Source organism: Neodiprion virginianus, chromosome 6 (assembly GCF_021901495.1).
Source record: "Neodiprion virginianus isolate iyNeoVirg1 chromosome 6, iyNeoVirg1.1, whole genome shotgun sequence".
Taxonomy (NCBI): domain Eukaryota; kingdom Metazoa; phylum Arthropoda; class Insecta; order Hymenoptera; family Diprionidae; genus Neodiprion; species Neodiprion virginianus.
Genome location: NC_060882.1, coordinates 10,029,095 through 10,051,889, shown reverse-complemented (window position 1 = coordinate 10,051,889; position 22,795 = coordinate 10,029,095). Strand labels below are relative to the sequence as shown.

At 42.6% G+C, this 22,795-nt stretch overlaps 1 protein-coding gene across 8 annotated transcripts in view; it reads right to left on the bottom strand.

Moving 5' to 3' along the window:
- LOC124308255 (AF4/FMR2 family member lilli) overlaps positions 1-22,795 on the bottom strand; it is a 204,497-nt gene that overhangs the window by 5,430 nt on the left and 176,272 nt on the right. For 7 of the 8 annotated variants that reach the window (XM_046770808.1, XM_046770815.1, XM_046770810.1 and 4 more), the window contains 10 exons: positions 20,710-20,743; positions 6,227-6,281; positions 5,935-5,990; positions 4,035-4,524; positions 2,188-3,798; positions 1,432-1,568; positions 968-1,162; positions 647-724; positions 464-560; positions 61-355 (listed from right to left, as the gene is read on the bottom strand). In XM_046770808.1, the coding sequence (XP_046626764.1) occupies positions 61-355; positions 464-560; positions 647-724; positions 968-1,162; positions 1,432-1,568; positions 2,188-3,798; positions 4,035-4,524; positions 5,935-5,990; positions 6,227-6,281; positions 20,710-20,743 (3,048 nt within the window). The remainder of the gene's footprint in view (positions 1-60; positions 356-463; positions 561-646; positions 725-967; positions 1,163-1,431; positions 1,569-2,187; positions 3,799-4,034; positions 4,525-5,934; positions 5,991-6,226; positions 6,282-20,709; positions 20,744-22,795) is intronic. The other variant, XM_046770809.1, reaches the window with a different exon arrangement.

Sequence of the window (22,795 nt, the reverse complement as noted above, 5' to 3'; positions counted from 1 at the left end):
TAGCAATTTCTGAAATCAGTGGCTTTTATTACTGAGACTACTTGAAGTCATTTTAATTACCTCTATGCTTGTCTGTGACCAAAGAATTAGCTTGATCCCATAGGTCGTGGCAGTTCATCAGAAAACTGAAGTGTTGATTCTGCTTTTGCATCGCACTGTGAACACTTAGAGGTACGCTTACGTAAGGAGCTCCTTGCACTTGTCCAGATACCGCGCCCCTGTTGGCCAACTCTCCGCTGCTGTAACCTGAGCTTTGGCTACCAACCGAACCAACCGAACCAGCAGGAGATGGAGTTGGCGACAGAGGGGAAGGTGTACCTTGACCTTCCGGTTGTACTAATGTAGGTTGTGTGGGCTTGAATAAGAATACATTAACAATTAGTTATATTGAAAGTGATTCGAGAAACGATTTATGTATTTTTATTTATCCTGTGATGTAAATTCAAAAAATGAAGTGACTCACCTTCTGATAATAATCCGTTAGTAGTTTGTCACAGTCCTTTACCTCGTGCTTACGCATCTTGAATAATTTGTAGTACAAAAGAGACTGGCACCACAGGCTGTAATTATATCATTTTCCATTAGTACCCAATGCTTAAGCTGTTTTGTTATGTTTTGGATTAAGGATATATTGACTTTCGCTCACCTCAAAACAGCCAGTTTGTTATGTATACTGCTCTCGGGAGATTTGTTCTGTTGGCTCTTAAACTTGGAAGAAATGTACCTAAATCAAATAAGCAGAACTAGTTGAAACCAAGTCCACACTACTCTCATCACAAGCTCCTATTTACTTTGTTACATTGCGACATATCGATTATAGAAAAAGAATTACAAATTTTGCATAAAATTGCCTACTATATTGTTGGAAGATTTATAATACTGAGAATAAAAGCAACAAAATTTTAGCACTATTTCAACTTTCAGACGACCGGATATAGTTGGTCAACTTCAATATAGTTGTACTCACTTAATTAGACTAAGTGTGTCTCTATACATGGTAAATGCGGCACGCTCAGTCACAGGGTCTGATTCCATTGCATGACCCGTAAGTAAAAAGTATAATACAGCTTCCAAGTATTGCATGCATTGCGCAGTCAGCTCGCACTCTTCGTCGGCACTGTGCTTTAGGCGCTTTGCTTCTGTCAGGTACTGGTTCTGGTCCCTATTAAAAAAAATTATTAGCACATTTCAACACATGATGCACATTATCACATGCAAGAGTCGCAATGTCTATTCGTAACTGTATATTTAGAAACTGAATTGACTTGGGAAAAGAGCATACTACTCAGTACATAGTGTAATAGTTTCAACTGAATTTATTTTGCTTATAATGTGTGAATTGACGAAAATTTTAGAAGGATATGTGGATTTTTACCATAAATAAAATCCAAGGGAGAAAAAAATATGAGTGTTAGACCTATAGTGTTTTACCTATCCTGATCCTCCAAGATGTCGTGTTGAGGGTGGAAGTAGGAGTAGTAGACACGTTGAGGTGGCGGTGGTGGAGGCAGAAGATTGCCATTTGGTTTTTCTTCCCGCTCATGATTGGTTGGCTGCACATCACACTGCTGTACATAAGTTACTCATGATTTAATAATATTAAAAGATTTCTGCGCAAGTCACAGCAGGAAATGAAGTGGTAAGGTTTGTTTCTACTTTTTGATATTATTATAATAAATTATACACATGAATTTATTTCATGCTAAATAATCATAAATTGATTTTACGTTTAAACCACGATATTAGCAAAAAAATAATGTAACAGATTCGGCAAATTTGGTATTTCTCTACTCCCCTTTTCTTCAAGAATTAAGCTGTGTAATATGTAACGTATCCAGCTGCTTCAAAATCACCCCGAGAAACAGCTTGTAATATTTGATTGATTATGAATATCTTGAAAGCAATTAGATAAGTTTTCCTTGGATCAACGGAGAACTGCATTCTTCGATTTATCCATCTTGTTCATATCAATACAATTCATCAAGGCAATATGGTAAGGGTGAAAAGATGATATAAGAACACATTAGGGGCCGTCCATTAATCGCGTGATCTTTTTTTAAGCATTTTTCAACCCCCCCTCCCCGTTGGTGATAGGTGGTGAGGTTTAAGACTACCCCTCACGTGATTTTTGTCAACCCCCCCCTCCCCCCCTTTCAAGCCTCACGTGATTAATGGACGGCCCCTTACCTGACTGGAAGATGGTCTTGGCGTTATGCACTGACTCTCTGTGTGCTTTCGTTTCCGCTTTTTCTTTTCCTTCGGCTCGGAAGTTTTTGCTTTAGAGTCTATAGAACAAACAGTACTCAAACTAGACACTGAACTGCAACTAGTGTTACGTTTTCGTTTAGGCATACTACTACCACTCCCACTTGCACTACTATTATTAACACAACCACCATTGATAGCATTACTGTTCGATGCACTGTTGTTTTTACTGTCTACTAATACCTGTTCGATTTTAACACGATTTTGTTTAGCAACACCTTCCGATTTTATAGGAGCATCACTGTTACGTGTCCTTGTATCAGAGCGGGGCATGTCAATTATCTCTCCTTCTTCAGGAGTCGGTGGACGAGAAGGAGGTAGACGACTGGCTAATCTCGAAGCCGGCCTCGTGTCGGGAAGTTCGGTGCGCTGTCTCAGTTCCTGCCCTCGAGAATTCTGTGGTATGTGTGAAAGTCGGGTTAATGCGAGTCGACACATCAGGCTTGGATGACCATGAACATAATTCAACGGTGGTAACGACATTTGGGACGATGGCCTTTTATACGGACTTTCTCCTCCAGTTGGCGTTGGTACCGAGTATTCCTCGACATAAATTCCACACTTTCCGCCACCCTTGCCTCCTTTTCCACCCTTGCCACCACCTTTTCCACCCCCCTTGCCTGAAGATGAGAACAACTTTCTCAAAGTATCGCTCTTCTTTTTATCCTGAACATTTCCTCGCTCCTCTTGCAATTTCGGCGCCGAACTGATGTCGCTGTCGGAATTATTCGGTGAGCTCGATCTGGTTGGTGGTGGTCTGGGTCGTGGCGGTACTCTGGCGACTTTGGGTTTCTGAACCTCGACTTCGCTGTCAGAATCATTTTCACATCCAATGGTATTTGACAGCCGAGATCTCCTACTTGAATTCATTTTATTAACTGTCCTCTTCTTGTCGGATTTCTTTGGCGAATCGGAAAGTCTATTTCTCTTCATTGGATCTTCGCGATCGCTGGGTCGCTTTTTAAGGGAAGATCTACGCCACGAGCTATCATCCGAGTCAGTTCCTTTAGTTGGTGCTCTTTCATCTTCACTAGATGACCCGCTCGTTCTTCGTCTGGGTTTATTGACTAACGAAATGGGAGAGGCTGGTTGTCTCGGCAGACTGGGATGATCGCTGTCAAAGTCGCTGGAACCTCCTTGCGATCCAGCATTACTGGCGTCATCACTTGTTGATACTGTGGGTTTTGAGACTGGTTTTTTCTTAGAACTCGTCAGACGGGGCCTTCCACGTCCCTTCTTGTTCCCGCTATCGTTATCGGATGGTTGACGCGAACCCTTGGGACTTTTTACACTCTTTCGAGGCCGACCTCTCTTCAGTGGCTTTGATTTTTCACGTTGCAGTGATCGAACCGACTCTTGAGTAACAGGCTTCTTTTCGTTATCAGAGTGAAGATCGCTGTCGCTCAAAGAACTCAACAGCTGTGTGTGATGTTTGTCCAACGCTTCGTTTAGTTGCCATTCGCTTCCAGAGTCATGACCCGGCCTCTTGGTACCGGTAGGCTCATTCGGAGAACCATTTCTTCTCGCATCACCCTGAAAAATCGTCAAAATCTAACGTGTAAATAGAGAAGCTTCAAATATCAACAAAACAAAATTTATCAAGGATCTTGCCCAGGGAAAATAATTTCGTTACGATAAGTGAACCATTATTTGAAACAAGTGTCAATGCTGCATGCTATAATCTGGATTATGAATAAAATTCCTTGCATTTTGGAGTTTATTGAGAGCGGTATATGTACTGCGGAAGCGCAAAATTTCTTCGAACATACCTGTAGACGCTTTGCTTCCTGAGTCTGATCACTAGAATGTACAGCATTCCTATTGATAAAGGATTCCAGATTCCATCTAGGAGGTTTTGCCTCTTCGACGGTAGGTAGCGGTTCCTCCACATTGGGTATCGGTGATACCGACAGTGGAGTAGAAGGACCTTTCTCTGGGGGTCGATCTCTCTCATCCTCGGATTCATCGCTAGTATCAGTGATGCTGGTGTCAGAACCTGAGCTTGAACTTGCGCTCGGAGAGCTCTGAGGTGCTTGATCCAGTGGACTAGGAGGCCTCTGCGTTATGGGGCTAGGTAAATCTTTTCTAAGAGGATTCAACGGTGACTGAGACAATGGTCGTAGAGGCACGATTTGATGCGACGGTGACACCTGGTTGGGTGCAGGACTCGCCGATCTTGATGGTGGTAATGATCCTGTCGGCGACTTATCTAGCGGCGACATTGGCGCTAAGGGTGCTGGTGTCATTGCTGGTAGCAGACTGAAATTTATCATAATATCGAGCGTTAATAAGGCTTGCAGAAAAACATGGCTGTGGGGTGAACTTATTGAATTTGTTGAACGTATCGAACAACGTAGAGGACTGGGGTAAAATGGATTTGCAACTTTGTTTTCATCGCTATTGGCTGCTGAGTGGAATCAAATAAGGCACAATGCGTATAACGCGTGTTTTCGTTGGCTGGCAATTACGAATGACGCGCGCACATTTGTCCCGATCATATTGAACGTGTATCGTGCCATTCGAGTAGGCTGACGGGTCTGAAAATTGCCTGACGTTTAAGTCTATAAAATATTCAGAATACCGAGCCGGTATACGGACATGACAATTATGCCCAGGTATATCCTACATGGCCACCTGACTCCTGCAGTTTCACCGCCAATTGATGTAATACACAGGCATATATATATTTCCACGGTGAATTGAACTGTACATAATCAATCCGTTTAATTATTCCACGCTATTAAAGTAGTCGATACCGTGATACTCGCTTAGGAAATTGTCTCGATCGAGCTACCCCGTGTGTAATTATGTGTAATAATTTCAACGCTCCGCGGTATTGTAAGGATATTTTATAAAAAAAAAAAATTGAATAACTCGCAATCTGGATAAAATTCACGGCTTGTAAAAATCGTCCATAGTAATTGCATCCAATGCAAATATATCTGATTACACAGAAAGGGTTGAGGGGCGTCGCGACGCCAGCAATTATTGCGTCGTTGCGTCGAACGCCTCCCGCCCACAGTCGTTTCGCGACAGATGTGCTTTGCAAATAGGGTTGCCACCGATCCGTGTTTCACCGATTAGACGCGATCTCCGCTTACTCTCCGGATACGCGCATACTTTATGTAGGTGTCGAAATAAAATTCACGAACGTTGTATAATGTGCAAAGATCATAAAAGTGCAGAAAATTAATAAATTTCACCAGAGGGTGTAACGAAAAGGATACTTATAGCGTCGAATTACCTTATAACGAGAGAATAAAAAAATCGAGCTGTTAATTCGCAAATCTGTGAGACTACATGTCTCGATCGTGCAAATTGTTGTGTAACGTCAGTCGGGGAACGACGGTAAAAAAAAAATCTCTACACGCAAGAAGAAATTGCACTTTGATTTGAATTTGCGAAATTCGTCGGATCACAAAATCGACTTGAAGCTGAATATATTGAAATGAGAGGAAATTCGTATGACTGTGTGTATTGTATATGCATGTTTACTCGTTTGCGTGCGCGGTTTTGAACACACGTCTGCTCCATACTTCTTCAACCGATACATGACGAACCGAATTTAATTTACGCGCAGTGTATAACTTCGCAATATAACGCAGATAGGAACCAAGCTAAATATAGTTCGGGATATTTGTTCTCTTTATGGGACGGAGGAATACTCACTCGACTGGAAGATTCGTGTTCGGACTTCTGTTATCTCTTGTCGTCCGCGAAGAGCCCTGTGAATAAGTGAAAACATCAATGAGAACAATTTCGATTAGACTTGTACGGGTGATAAATTTTCTACGATTCATTAGTTCACACAGCGGACTTAATGTCGCCTAAACATTGAATGAATTGAAATGAAAAAATCTGTGCATGAAACTACTGAACGACTGATATGTAAAAGTAATTTTTGAAAAGATCACAGAGATAATCTTATTAATTAGAGCAATTCTATTCGTTCATAACGCACCTTGTTTCCTTCATCTTCGCTTTCGGAAAGGTCTAGGTCATCGACCACCACATCTCTGGAATAAACAAAAGAAACGCATTATTACAACAATTTTTCACTAACAACTCACACATTTTTAGTAATCACACGCTATTTATGAACGACCATCGGCATTAATCGTAAGAAACAACGTCTCGAATGACGCCTGATGAGAAATACGAACTTAAGCTGTGTGTTTGCTCGTGACATCGTAAAAACTAACGATATAGAGCGGATAATGATATCAGGTATTAATGATTCCTTTCATAAACTGAAACCCGTCTGTATTCTGTTTTCTCGTTTCTTCCTTGTTAAACGATACTTGAAAGGATGAGACCTTTCAGCGCGTGCCGTCTCATCTAATCGTCGAGTATTCCATCCATCGTCAAGATACCACTCAAATCATTCCACCTTATTAGTATCTACTGCCACGTGTACACTGTGCAAAACGAGATTGCATAATAAGGACTATAATTGAAGATAATAGCGAAAGAGATACGAAAATGATCACAAGAACTGACGACAGCTGTCTTCGTTTTTTCCAACTTTCAGCAAACGGCTTGACACAAAACTCACCGGGTGACACGTAGTGTAACTCCTACGTGAAAACACCGCCATAGATAGGAATCACGTCACGGCCTGCCTAAATTACGTAGTGAGGACGTAGGTACAAAGCGATAAATTGATGCAACCCTAATTGTAATATAAACGAGGACAAGCGTGTTTGCCATATCGTTGAAAATTCCCCCGTCATACCTCGTGACACTCCGCAAGTCGTTGCTGCACGTACATGGAAATAGTTGGGTAATAAAATAAACGCGCGGTGCAAAGTGCGGCGCCGTGAATCGGAGCAGTGCAGCAGGATACGGGTGTGTAAATCTCTTTTCTCTCAGAGAAAAGGGACGATCACCGACGCGTGATATCGTAAGTGTAGAGAAAAAGAAAAAGAAAGTAAGAACGAATAGACGAAGATGAAGATGAAGATGAAGATGAAGGAAGAAGAAAGAGCAGATCGCACTGGGTTGGGCTCGGTTCGCCGGGGTTGGGTGAAGTTAGGTCGTCGAGCCGAGTTTATAATGCCTAACGTAGAACAGAGGAGAGCAGAGGAGAGCAAAGCACCGTGGAGAAGAGGCGGGCGTACATCGACCCCGGAGTGTATCCTATCCCATCCCGGCTTCCCACCCGCCGCGTACGACGACAATCCTTTCTGCGTTCCCAACGCGCCACGACCAAGCATCCCCCCCTGGTCCTGGAGGACGAGAGAAAGAGGCGGAGAATGAAAGGATCAAAGTGAATAGATGTTCTGATTCAAATGCTGTACTTAATATGTACTTCGCAGGCGTGGCCTTTCACAGTCAAATCAGCCTTCAAATCTGAGCCATACTCCCTTAATTCATTTTATTCGCATTCGTACGCGTAAGGTGTGGCTTTGGTGCGGTCTATGAAAGAATTCCGAGACTTGGAAACAAGTTTATAGAAATCATCAAGAATCCAAGGTACGAATGATTTCGTCACTGCAGGGTTGGTCGGTCGCACATGCCAAAATTGTAACGTTCGATCATTTGACTGCGTACAAATTACTGACTCGTTGATATACATGTATGCCAACGCGGTATTAACTAATAATTATTGCATATAATAAATTACGGTTGCACATTCGCAAAGGTGGACGATTGGTTGAGTTTCTTATCCGCGATTCATTTTCGTCCATCATCGATGGAATTGAGTTTAACCGGGATTTGAGAATATAATATTCGGTGAAACGAGGTCGGTAACCTCCCCGAGTGCATCGTGGAAAATAGAGGAATATTTTTCAACGGCAATCGATATCCTGAGCCCTACGGGCTCTGAAAAGGACCAACCGCACGGCGGAGAAGTTGTTGCTACTGCTGCTGCTGCTGCTGCCGCTGCTGCTGCTGCTGCCGCTGCTGCTGCTGCTGGTGCAGGTATTCACAATTTCATCTCGCGATACATGCAACAATTTTATTTCACTTTATTCCACAGGTTCACTACAGGCGTTAGAGGTTAGCAACGATAAGAGCCTCGGACGCGTCTAACCGGGAATCAGCGATTGCTGCAGAAAGGTACGACATGATCACGACATAAAGTAGAGAGGAAACCAGTTTGTCCTTGGACAAGGAGGAAGGAACACTTCCTATTATCGCTACTCTCGCACTTTGGCTATAGTATACCGGCTAGAGTCATACCGAGAAGAGGGAAGACATATGGAGTAGTGACCCGAGCGCGGATTGCCTGGGTGAAAAAGGAAGACCCTTTTCTCACGAGAGAGGGTAGCCGTGACAGCCGATTCCGTCAAGTTTTTTCTTCCCTTTGTTACCCTTTTCCCAGATCTCTCAATTCGCGTAAGCCAGCCAAATGGCCCAAATAATTCCCCATTGGCGGAGGTCCCCGTCTTTGGTCAATACACATCAACAATTTGTAGCTTTGACACAAGCGTCGCGCAGCAGTTGGGTTGTTACTGCACAGAAATCTGTCGGTACCGCTTCCACCGCGTCAGGGGGCTTTAACGAGTGACCAGTTGTCAGAGAGTCACGAGATCCGCTGCTGACACTCCTGGCAGAGAATCAATTTATCTTCGTCTCCGGTTGGACGATGGACACTTCCGGTTTCACATTGAAACAGAGTGAAGAATAGCATGAGAGCGATAACTCTGGTCAGGTAATAACTACGGAAAAGGGTAGGTACATTGTATATAATACAACGCGGTTCGCGGGTAAGCTAAATTGTGAAAAAAAATTGGGGTTGCTAAACTCGACTTGAACACCACTCGTCAAGGTTGAATTGCTGCATCGTTGTTGGTGGCTAAAATGAGGATATTTTCCGTCGACTCCGGCGAATGTATAGCTATGAGGTATATACCGAGAAATTGGCTTCGTCTTCGAGCTTCTGTGTTACTCGAGAGATGGAGGAGTGCAAGCTCCGCTGCTTCCTCCCGTTACGAGCCAACAACCTCGGACCTAAATCCCTGCCAAGTTTCTCAGACCCCGACAGAGCGTTTATTCATCGAACGGTGTAAGCTCAATTTTTTCCCCTCTAAACGGTCCGGCGTCTAGAAAAGCTTCCACTGCCGATGGCAGATCGACGAAAAGTACTTCATTCGCGTCCGAATGTTTTCTCCTCTTATTTCTTCATTTTTTACTCTCCACTTCAGCACCCAAATTCATTACCGAACCCGTATAACTCCAACCGTGTGCTACAGGCGTCTGCCATCATCAAGCACACGAACGTCCACACTGACGGGACACTCGACGTCGCGACGCTAAGGGGTTCCTCCCCTTCGCTACCTCGAACAACCGTCACCACGACCGGGCGTCGAGGGGATGAGCATAATCGATAACAGAAGAACCCCAACACTTCGTGTGCGTTGTTTTCTTTCCTCGAGTCGAATGAGCCACAACGTAATCTCGAATATGAGCCAGGGATTTTTTAATGGCTAAGCGTTTACCGCCTGTTCGTATAAGCTGCCGTACTGCATACGAACAGAAAACTTATACACTGCCGAATTGCAAAACTTGTACAAAATGAACGGCCTTTTGGAAAGGTTCAATTTCGCGATACCGTATGTATTAGTCTATTTGACGATTTATTTGACGCTGGTTGAGAGCCACGTGCAAATACTACTGACTCCTAGCTCAATTTGTTTTGTCTCAATAATTGTTTTCTACAATTGTTAACAATACCGAGTAGAACACCGTTGAATCTGTAGGTGTGATTTTTTTTCACGTAATCAAGTTGACTTTCCCTGCCTCGTCGCACCAGGACATCTACGATCGAAATATACCTCACATTATAGGCAGTGAAGGGTTATAGGAACATGGTTTGTAGGTGAATCAGCTTTCGAATAATTAAACCTTCATAATTGGTAGTTTGCAGCGAGATACGTACAGTTTGACGTGTTCATAACTTGGATAGGGTAATTTTTCGGTTGATTGAGAGAGGTTAAAATTTTGCAGATGTAATCCATAGCTGATGGTAATTTACATGATTTATCAGCTATATTCAAGTCCAGCGTAACGTTGATTCAACCATCAAATGCACACGGAGAGATGAAAAAGGTTAAGTCTTCCTCGAATGTCGAAAAGGATGCACACTGAGATAATTCAACTGTTGGCAGAATGATTCATTGATTGACTGACTGACTCTCAAAAAGATGCTGAAATGCAATATCACAGTCTGATAACAACGTGAGAAGTCAGTTTTTCATCGACACTTCATGGCAAATTGGGGGGAAAAATAATTAGTTCTACCCATTTGAGAATTTATTGAAAGAAAAATGAAAGCGAGAGGAGAGAAAGGTCAAAAATTTGTATCATCACATGAAGCCTGACACGTATCATACATTGCAAATACCTACACCAATTTTATTCTTCGTGTATTTGGTGCCCGCGCGGCCTCCAACTCACCGGGACAGGCTTTTCCACTTTTCCTGCTTCTTTACTCTACCTCATGTACCAGGGTAGACACAACAATTTTTAAAAATAAATCCACATTTCCCTGAGTTTCTTGACTAAAAATTTATTTATTCCCTGACCAATACGCAAAAAAATGACACACGTGAATTGGGTTTTTTGAGATTGACGAAAGTGGATAAGAATAACTGAGATAGATAACAAACGTGAAAAGATGTTTAAAATAAGATAACGTTTATCTTCTATTGGCATAAACTATTGACACCGAACGTTTTCGATTTTGAGAAACTTTTGAACACTTTCGTTTAATGAATACATTCTTTTATAGTTCTGTCACGGAATGTCGTTACACGGTGTGGATTTTACTCATTTGATTCGTAAGAAGTAAAAAAATGGCATGAGTTTGTCAGACAAATAACAATACGACAAACAAGTAATTTTATCGCAACCAAAGAGAAAAGAATTTCCTGACCAGTAATAGAATTAGCTGAAATTTCCCTGAATTCCCTGACCTGTTTTAAATTCCCTTACGTTTCCAGGATTTTTTCCTAACTGTGCGCTGGTTTATAAATCTCAACAAAATTGTCTCTGTCACGAGCATCACTTTGGCTGGTTCTAGCGCGATTTTACGAGCAGTAAGCTGGTACAGTAACTGGATCTATAGTCATTCAGGAACGAGTTGAGGACATTCGAGTCATAAATTTACAGAGTAGATAGTATAGCAGGATCTTTTCGATCGCCAAAGACGTGTCAAAATTTGCCGCTTCTCAAATTCATTCCTCAGCTGCACATTATACCTTGGATCGTTGTTGTTACACGTGTCTCATTCTTGTCAAACGAACATCGTCCAAATCGCGTTCTCTTCCGTAACTACGAAATGTCGGTAATACACAGTAGCCTCAAAGGTTTCGATTCTATCCAGTCCAAGTACTACTTCGCTCATTCCTCTTTCTTCCGACTTCCCTTTATTTCGTTTTCTTCCGCTCTTGCTTCGCCATGGATCAGCGATCCGAGGACCGATCTTCGCTGGTTGTAGCAATCACTTTCTACCGGCGAGTTCTTGGCGTCCATTAACGAGATAGGCGATGCCGATGCCGATGGCAGTGGCAGTGGCACCACCACCAGCAAATAGTCGGGGGACCAGGGTGCCAACCGGGCGAGCCGCCGGGCCTCCCAGGTTATAGCTGAGAATCGAGCGGAGGGCGGAGAACGGATGGAATAGAGAATTCCACGAGACCAGACCGCTGCCTCCACCACCGCCATCAGGAACAGCGGCAGCCGCGGCAGCAACCTGCTTGTTGCAAATAACTTCGGAAGTTTCAGGACGGGTACACTACCGTCCTGCTATATAGAGCTCGCTCGATATGCTCAGCCCCCCCCCCCCCCCCCTCTCTCTCGCCCCGTGTCCTCATCCTCATCCTCTCTGTCTCATCATCTCCGTCTTTGTCGCTCGCTCTCGCAAATTCCGGCATCCCTCTTCGCCCTGAAGCGAAAGCCGCTTCGGTCGGTCTAGTATCTTCAATCGCCGACCTCTTCGCATCTCCGTTTCTCCTCCTCCTCCTCCTTCTCCACCTCTATAACGTGGCGGCAATAATTCTGTCTCTTATACCCGCTTGCACGGAAACACGGACCGGTATAGTTCACAGCTTTGAATTTCTGCTGCCACGGGTTTACTCAACCACGGATGAACGGCGACGCTGGTTATCGTCAAAAGTGTATAATATTGATAAAATCCGTCTCTTCTCCCGACCGCAGAGCAGACTAGACTCTCATGCAATCCGCCAGGTTAGATAACGAGAAAATTCTGTACTTCACTGTTTACTTCTTGCATTCATCCGAGCATAATTTCTTTATTTTATTTTATTCATTCCAATTTTTCGTCAAAAATCATTTCACGCGTGAACCGTATAAATCACAGCTGCAGCGCATTAATTAGTGACTTTCAATTAACAACGATATTATCGCGTTGCCAATTGGAATACTCCGCCACCCCGGATTTCGCGGTTAATTCCTACGCCTTGTGTACACAAACGAACAATTCCGAGTTTCTGCTTTGATCAGTAATCGACTTCTGCTGAGCTTCCACTCTCGTGTGTGGTTACGAAGTTAATCTAGAATGGATGAAATTCAAATTCGAGCTAATTTTCTGATTTCACTGGATGATAATGAAGTTGATCGACGCAATACGGTCTAAAAGGATTACAAGCATCTCATTTTATTGTTAGCCCGTTGAATCAGTCGAACGTGGCTCATTTACTTTTTCGAACAAAGACGTGAAGAGTGATTATCATTTTTACATCGATTGAGTCGTCTCGTGCCCTAATTTTTTCAATTTTCTAATGAACCAAGGAGCAGGTGCGCATATGTATATATATATATATATATATATATATATATATATATATATATATACTTTACTGGACGACGTCCGCATATGCAACGAACAAAACAAGACAAAAAGAAAAGAATGGACCGGCGAAGTATCCTCTCAGCGTTACCCCGACTTCAATCGGGCCCGTTGACGTGGTAATCGGTAATTTCATCCTAATTTGACGGTGCGCTGAAACGATTCGGAGAATCATGGTGATTTCATTTTGCTTTATATCAGGGATTTGGGGGTCTGCATTGGAGTGGCGGTCATTCGATAATTAGATTCGTTTTTGTTTATTGCTCCTTTTTTTCCTTTGCTTCCGACACTTCAAAGGCGAGATTAAACTTTCATCATTAGATCTGACGCGATTTTACCCACATTTGAAATGCCCACTATACACGGCGCATCGTGCGTATAAAATCAGAAACATACATAAACCGCTCGCTGTTATCAATTGGAGTTGTTTATTTCTTGTTATTACTTTGGTTACAAAGAAAGAAAATCCACCGACATTCAATCAAGAATGTGCTTTTCACGTTTCATGAGTAAATTACCGCGTGTTTATAAGTTTCGATTCAGCTTGCCCCATTTATTGAACACGAAGACTCTTTTGTGAGTATTTAATACGATTTCCAGAATCCGAAGTCTACTGAGATGTACGCGCATATCATCCGATCGCTGAAAAGGTGAATGTCCGCGAGATGAACCAATATCGAAATGTGAGTCAATTCTGACGATGACAATAGTTGTCATATTTATCTACAGCCGAACGAACGATTAGTCGTGCTTTCACGATTAAGTTCCAAGTGAACCGAGACGAAAACGAGGCAAGCCGGCAGGTATTGACAGCTGTTGTAAACGTTCAGAGAATCGAATACGATATCATTCTCAGCGTGTGGTGGAAAATTGAACTCAACAAACTTTGCGGCTTTGCACAGAAGGGGAGAGATGTATACGATTATTATACATATTTACAATCCCGTACGTCGGACTAATTGAAAACCGCTACCGAAGACAGGATGGATTTGTTTCGTGTTTAAACAATACAATACAGTCAATCAAGTACGTCAATCTTTACCTAACGGATCGAGAGTATCAACATAAATACGTCACGCAGGAATAACGTTAAACGGAAAGTATTTTTAACAGCGTAAATATGTTCCTGAGCGTTGTAAGTTAAGCAGAACTATACTATACAGCAGTTTAACCTTGGAAGAAAAACAGTAAGCTTTGCTCGTTTTACACTGCACTTAGTAGGTATTATCAAACGAAATACCGTTCGATACCGTGAGAGAGTTGTAAACGAGAAAAACAGGAGTATGGCTTTCAACGTGCCGTGATGCATTTCTGTGAAGCGCGTAAAACGGCCTTTTCCATAATTGGCATGATCGAAGGGGAAAGAAAAAAAGAAACTAAGCTGCAGAGTTGCAGAAACTACGCCTGCTGTGATAGTGACAATAGACGATTGAGAGACTAAAACGAGAAAAAAATATAACGGAGACTCGAACAGACACTCGATAATTGACGAGCTGACAGTACCTACTACACTTGAAGATGAAATATTGAATTCGACAGACGGCGCGTAGATTTGGGCAGGTACAACTAAGCAACTGAAATCTACTCAACTTTTAGAAGAATGATGGTGGATAAAAATATTCCAAATCGTTAGAAGCACAATCGAGTTGGTTACACTCAGATGAACAGGTATTGTCTCGGTGATTAATCAATTCAGGATAAACAGCCATGTCGATAGTTGAGGACGTGGTCCGCGTTAAATTAAAAAAAAGAATGTTGTAAATTCGACATTGATATTATCTAAAATTTCATATCGTACGAAGCACGGAAGATACAAAAATCACTCGCAACAACCATCATACCGGATGGAATCCGTCAATTTGTATTCTAAGTTAGCTATCGTTACGACAATGGTATATGAACCCTACCGAGACCACAACCTGAGGACCTTTCACTTTTCCCTACTCCAATGAGAAATTTGTATCCACATCTACTCAATCGTCAACTATGCGTGTTGCATAATCTGTCCATTGTTGTACACAAGCTTTGATTTGCAGGATTCGATAGAAATATTGCTAGCAAAGTTAAACCGGAAGTTAGACCGAACTGCGTGACTTTTCTATACGTTTGCGGCAATTAATGGGTTAACGGAACCGAATACCCATCCGGGATTCCACACCGGTAATACAGGAAGACAACTCTCGCATGACACGACACGAAGTAGGTACCTTTGGGCTTTGCAATTAGAGGTGTAAAAAAATGTCGAGTCCTCCGTCGTTCTCACTACGAACTCGGCATGCGGTGCCTGAAGGTAATTCGTTGCCAAGACCAAACACCATTACCCGGTCAGTCACTCCTCGCGCGCGCGCGCAAATCTTCATCCGTTAACGGTGACTAAGTTGACGGCAAAACGCGTATGTCGGTAAAACGTTATCTCTTCTTCCGACCTTGCAACAAGGCGTAAGGTAGATACTGCGCACCTCCGATTCGTGGGTAGAAAATAACACTCCCGTCCCCGGAAACCTGCGCGAGGATACAACGGTCTTCTTCCAAAGCCGCGAAAAACGTTTCGCAGCGTTCGCCTGCTTCCGTTTCTGTATACAGGACCAAGTTTCATTCGCTAAGATTAAAGTAAAGGGCACGGCGTGAGTTAAGGCTGTCGGAAACTGAAACGATAAGAACTTGGGAATTGGAACTTCAATAGGTACCCTAGGTTATTCGTACATGTTGATATGTTGGGTATCTGGAATTCCACTAGTCTATACTATACCCCATTTTAATCCCCGAAGGCTATTCATAAATCCCTCTCACGTATGGAGTTATTTACTAAGTGTAAAGTAGTTTTCTGCTGATACTACAGAGAATTCTTCTCGCGGCATGATTGAAATTAGTCATTGGATCGAGTTGACGTCTTATAGAAGTATTGAAAATTATAAATTGGATTTCCCATGTCTAATCGGGACGTCATAATCTGAAATAATTACCAACTAAACTTTAATTACAAGTTCCGGTTATTGTTACATTCACAATACATCTGAGAAGAAACATGAGGGAAAGTTAAAATTTATCCGGTAAAAATTTCTTGTTGGCGTAGAACGGATCGTATGTAGGTAATTTACAAATATATTCAAGGCTAATGGATAATTGTGGATGACCTTTGGAGGATAAAGTTCTGAAATATAGTTTTAAAATTTTAATCCCAAGAATCTATCATGCGAACAATAATAGTTAAAATTCAAAAAAAAAACTTCTCAATAATCTCAACTTCAATAATCAGGGTCTAAATATAGATTGAATGTTACGTGTGATTTTGTTACACATCGAAATGTGGAATGCAGATATGGATTATGCGTAAATACGAGATATCGGTTAGCGGTCGAACCGGTTATTTCATAGGCTGATGATAAAATACAGGCAACTTTGCAACGATGACAGTCGAGTGCAAAAAGCGCACAGAATGGTGTCGAGAATTTTATCGTGAAAGGGAAAGCACGCGCGCCACAAATAGAATATTATACTGAAACGAAACACGAATACCCACATTTAAGCTTACACAATTAAGCTGTGTATCAGTGTAGGAAAATGTTATCGGTCCGTTAAATAGTCGTAGCGCTTTATCGCAATAGGGAACAAGGTTTGCGGGTTTATCAGTGAGGATCTGATGACCAATAAGACTGATACCAATTCTCATCCATCAATCTTGAGTTCGTTAGTTCCTCTTTACATCCTCTGCGCTCAATTGTAAGGAATTGGAATGAGATGGCATCATCACAAAGAAGAAATATGCGCGATTGGAATAATTATTACGTGTATCTCCGACAAAGACGGAGTTATGAAATTGAAATATAGGTTTCGTACGAAGTGTGCTTTAAATTGGTATCTTAACAGTCTCCCAAACATCCCGCGAAGATTATTTACCTTTTACCATCGACGGGCTCCTCTATTAGGGAAAAACAATTAGCGACCGCTGTCGTGTTATCGATGCAAATTACAAATAATTTAATTACACTCACAGTGTACAATTGGTTATGTCGTTTTATTGAATAAACAGCCCGAAATTTTCATCCTCAATTAACACCGGCAATTACGTAACGCAACCGCATAAGTCGAAACAAAAGGATGTGCTAAGTCGCGATATATGGCGTATAATAAAGTACGTAGAGCCTCTGCACTGTGCTGCATTTTGTGCAGAATTGGAAAATTCATCGTTTCAAGGCATGTAAACGCTGACGACGAAATCGTAGGTATTTAAATTGCAAATTGTAGAAAATGCCTGCTGTACCGTCATATTTCGTCAGTCGGTCGAAACGAATAACTATTCATACACTATCGTACCTACAGATGTATGCATGTATGTATGTACGACTCGAAGCAGCAGTCTTACAGAGTAGCTGGCCTCGTGCACATATTACTATGTAACGGATAATTGCATCTGGTACAAAAATGATAACCCGCCTCACTAACTTTGCTGCTAGAACGAAGTTATATTTGTATAACTAACATCGCGCCGTCACGAATCGCTGTATATTATACAAAAGTTGAAGATAGAAGCATGTGTGCTACGTACAAAACGACGTGTATCGTTCCGCGACCACAAGTTCTTCGACGCAAATTAATCTGACTGAAAGTTCATTCGAGTTTAAACTTTAGAGGGCCGGCATTTGTACCTTGAAATTCGATATTTCTTAGAGGCATGATATACGTATATCAATAATAGTCAACACGTCCGGTGGAATTTTCGAGCCACCTGCTGACTCCGAAAAGAGCCAGGCCGACCATCTAAAGGTTAACCCTATCCTGTGAATTCAACCGTGTCGTCAAATTGTCGACGGAAACACAAGTTCAGAGGAAAAGAAATACGAAAATTAACGATGGGCGTCGTATACCGCTTTCGACACGTTTCTGCATCCTCGTCCTTGTACAAGACAGATACGACGTATAGGATTACCAAGTCGCGGCGAAGGCTTGCTTTAGAGAAAGCATGAAAATATGCAGTGTCGATTGAGTAAACGACGACTGGAACATCGCGCTGTCCATATCGGGAACGTAAATACACGAGTGTACATTACGCGTACAAACAGACGTAAACTTTTTACTCGTTGGTATTGGGAAGAGGATTGAAAAAAAAAAAAAAAAAAAAATGCATGATGTGTCCGGAAATTAATATGCATTGTATTTGTCATCGGGTAAGATAACGAGAGGCAGCTGTCGCTTGAACAAGAGGTTCCGTGTCACCAGTCTCTATCGAAATTGTTTGTCATGACTTTTTGCATTGGTTGTTGTTTTAAACACCTAAACACGTTCTACCAGATGATGCCCATGTATAATCTATCTGGCAAAGTTCCATCGGGTTTAAAGTACGAGTTCGCAGGTAGCGGGTCAAACTTTTCCAGCAAATCCTTACGTTTTGGGAGCCAACGCAGATGTTCGGGGCCTCTAGTTTGAATTAGAAATTCCCTTTTCCTGCCGGCCGGCACCGTTTTTTGGACAGATAGATCAATGATTGTAAAAGATGATATTTGTATGGATATTCGAATTTATTTTTATGGCTTGTAAGTTTATATATTTGTTGGCGCCGTAATGGACTTGTATGTCTATTAGATTACTTAAGTATGTGAGATGCCGCCTTCATAACCTTTTCGATACCGTTTCATTTTTTGAAACTGTCGCATTTTTTCGCAGAGGTATCGTGTGGGGATGATAATGCCAGCGATTGGTGGAAATTGGTTAACCCCTCCTTGCAGGGGGTGACTAAGAATTATTTTCTCATGGCCACGACGTCTCCACGTTTTCTACATCGCAAGTCAAACTCTCGAAGGACCTCAAAAGTCGATCTGGTCCAATGTCTTGAATGACAAATGACAGACCCAAGAGACCAGTCGTAGCGTAAGACACCCAGGTTTTCCCATAACTTAGTCTAGGTTCTATGCAATCTCAGAAATTGCTTATGGTTAATATTATGTTAGAAGAGCACAATTAGTCACATAAGAAACAAAATTCGTGATAAAATGTAAAGAAACGTGTCTTGGCATTCATCTTTGATGGAACGTTCAAAATTCGTACCGTATTTCTTTCCGTATTTCAACGATAAGCTGTAAATGCACGAAATAAATAATTGCGCATCGCCGATTACCTTTTTTTGTTTAAAAAATCAAGTTTTTATACGTCAATAGCCCAAAAATGTTTCTTTTCGGTTATAGAAAAATGAAGTGTCGCGAAAACGCGGTATTTCCCCATCGTCAAAAAGCTCTGGCCCGTGGCATCTCAGGGTGCAATATAAATTACTGTAACCTGGTGGTTTCTCGTTAGCGAGGAGCTGGGAGGATCACCGGCATTGTCAGCTCGCCCGTCGTTAGCTTCTTTGTGCTGGATAAAATTAACCACCCGCAAATAGGGAAGAATGGCAAAAGGCCAACGCGGAGCTGCTGCTTGTGTGAGAGAAGGGTGGCGGAGTGAATTCCTAATTGATACAGGACCTACAGCGCGCGGAGGAGGCGAATAATATGGAAGAATAAACATACCAGGAACTTCGGTTATAATCCGAGCAACGAGATTCAGTCTCGTGGGACGAAAAAAAGCTTTTATTTGATTAAAAGCCGGTTTTAAAGAGCTTACAACATTTCAACTGAAATTCGGAATCAGCGGAAACAAAAAAAAAAAAGGTTGAGCCAAATTGTCGGATGACGGTTATCGATATTTTTTCATTTTTCGCCCCCACTATTCTCGGCGTAATTTCAACTGCGATATGTTTACGGGTATATAAATACACTTCCACACGGCATCCCTTTAACGTCGTACGTGCTCATTCATCATCACCTGGATCTCGGTCCCCACGCTTGCCACACCTGTCCTCGATACTTGAACGTGACGACACGCATACGTTGGTGCAGGGAACCTCAGGTGACGCGAAATCAGGGGCGATAAGTAATCGCACAAATTTGACACTCCGTATCAGTTACGGAATAAACGAATTAGTTGAGTCTAATATTCGGTTAGGTGAGTAAACAATAATATCGAGGAAGAGGGGACCGCGCCATTTTTAGCTTCACTGTCGCCCGTTAACGACTGAAATTTCTCGAACGCAAACAGCTACTCGGCACTTTACTATGGGGCAAATGATCAATCAAAAGTTGTAATTAATTATACATTCACGGACGTGAACTCTTGGCACGATTAACTCGTCACGCTGTGCGGGAGATCGCAGCCCGAGCCTTCCGTGAAAATTTTTGTGCATAAAATCTACCATAAACTTTGCCCGGAGCAAGTCGCGACCGTGGTGGTTTAACGGACGTTTATTTCTGGCAATAACCAGCCTCTGGTTCGGTATTAATTGAGTTTAGTGTAATCAATCACAGCAGTTTACGTTGCAATGATGTCATATCGCACCAATGTCGACGACACAGGCGAGACCGAAAACGATATAGAATTTTGTGCGAAGAAAAATACTGCGGAAAAACAAAATCTCAATACGCTACGACTTTATCGATTCAGGAGGGCAGCTGTAAAGTGTGTATGGCCTCATTCTTTCGCTTCAAGAATTTATCAAATGGTAGACTGCCTTCGCGAATCCATATTATAATCGATACGCGCGGAAAGCTTATTGACTTTAAAATAGCTATAAATAATATGGTGCTTGCACGATTACTTACGAAGCAGACCTTGTAGTAGGATGTCGTTCTCGCTCTGCAACAGACAAAACATAAAGTCGATGTTAATTTCTTTTCTTTGTCGTATACACATCACAGAGATATTCCTGTCGTACTCTAATTACAGTTCAACGGATGCGAAAAAAAACAAAATCTTCCACGACTCGCCGAGCCTCGAGATATTGCGCAATTTGCATATGCGCTGATCGCACAACCGCGCACTAATCGTTCCGCAAGTTCCGAAGCCCGACTGGTCAAACAATGGCAATTCCAATCCGCACGCATGGACATATCGCAGGCCTATGATATACGTTCACCTCTCTCGTAGGCGAGTTACGAGGCCCACATTCGGACGATAACTTGTCCTTGATCGGATCAAATATCCGTGCGTGGAATTCCTATCGTCGTTGTAACGAATTTATTGGGTAGAGTACATTTTTCCGAAAATTTTCGTATACCTCCGGATGTGTTTTGCTCGGGTAAATTCCGTCCAACGGGCTCAGTGTGTACTTTTCTCTTTTCATTCGACTATTTTCCGTGGACGTGAATTCTTACCCAACTTGCAACAAAGATTTTCGTTGATTGTTAAACTGAAGTTCAAAGAATGAAGCCAAAAAAAAGTTACTACGTAACTTTAACTCGAGCGTGCGATGCCATTCTTACGGTTTATGTTAAATCTGGAACCCATTATCTTGGATTATACCGAACAACATTCTCGATCCGATCATCGACGCATTGCGAAATTGTTACCGTAAAATTTTGTGCAATTCGTTTACGATAGTTTCGACGTAGTACAAAGAGCAGTCCCATATCGATGCTACTTCCTTTTACACCCAAGTCTGTGCGATAAATCCGTAGAGCGGGCTATTAGAGAGTGTAGAATTGTAGATACAGGCACAGGAAAGGAATGATCGTAGGACAGGGAAGATAGACGGTTGAAACATATGCGGCCAATTAGAAGTCACGTCACGTGGCAAAGACTGACTCGTTTTGACTCGGTAAAACAGGCATTTTACACAGATGCATAAGGTGCCATACAGATATACGTATAGTATAGGAATGCTTCCTAGCTCGGTCGGCTATGTGCATATACATGTGTACACGTGATTGCGTTCCGGCTGCAGACAGCTGTGTGTGTAATACGTTAATACGGATAACTGTATTGCGGTGTCTCGTTGCAACGTTAGTGGAAGAAGCGGCGACGACGACGACGACGACGAAGTAGAAGAAGAAGACGATAAGAGCTTCGTTGCAACAACGTAGCCGGACTGCGCTGCAACAGATGTTCGTTTGTTTCGAATACCACGTGATACGTTATTTGACTGATTGTGAAAGTGGAATCGATTATCGCGCCGGACTATCAAACACCGTGTGGCAACTGGCAGGAATCGAATGAACACGTGTTCTATTGCGATGAACAAGAAACCGGGATACAAAAGTCCATCGTTGCGATGAAAAGAAAAAAAAACAAATTACTCCAATTTCAAAAATCAATTTTAAGACAAGATTGAATAATAAATGTCGATTTGACAAATGTCAAACGTGTTTTTCACGATGATAATTGAAGAGAAAAGGCGCCAGTGTACCCCTTGTAAACCACCGCAACTTCCCGCGATCGAACAAAGTGTATTTTATTTCATTCCCCGTTTCTTGTCGGAGGCTCCCACGGTGGTAAGCCACGCAATTCTCCCTCTTGCCCCCGCGGCCTTGTGCCCGACCGGCTCCATACCCCAAGCCCTACGAAGGGAGGGAGGGAACAAAGTCTAGTCGAACGGTGGCTAGAATAGAGCAGAGAGAGAGAGAGAGAGAGAGAGAGATTTTAGCGGCGACAAAAGTTAGAAGGGGTTGAAGGGGGGGGGGGGGGGGGGGTATAATCGAAACGAGAACGGATCGATATGTGTGCACACCGGGTTGAATTCACGGTTTGGTAGGCGACAACCAGTTGCTCGTAGATGGCGATTAGCGAGATGAATTAAGAGGCCAGGCAGGCGACGGGTTTCGTCGTGCGTCAGACGACGCGACGCTGGGCGTCGCACGCAACGTGTTGGTAGACTTGGCAACGCCGTCGATAGTAGCGGGCACGTAGTAC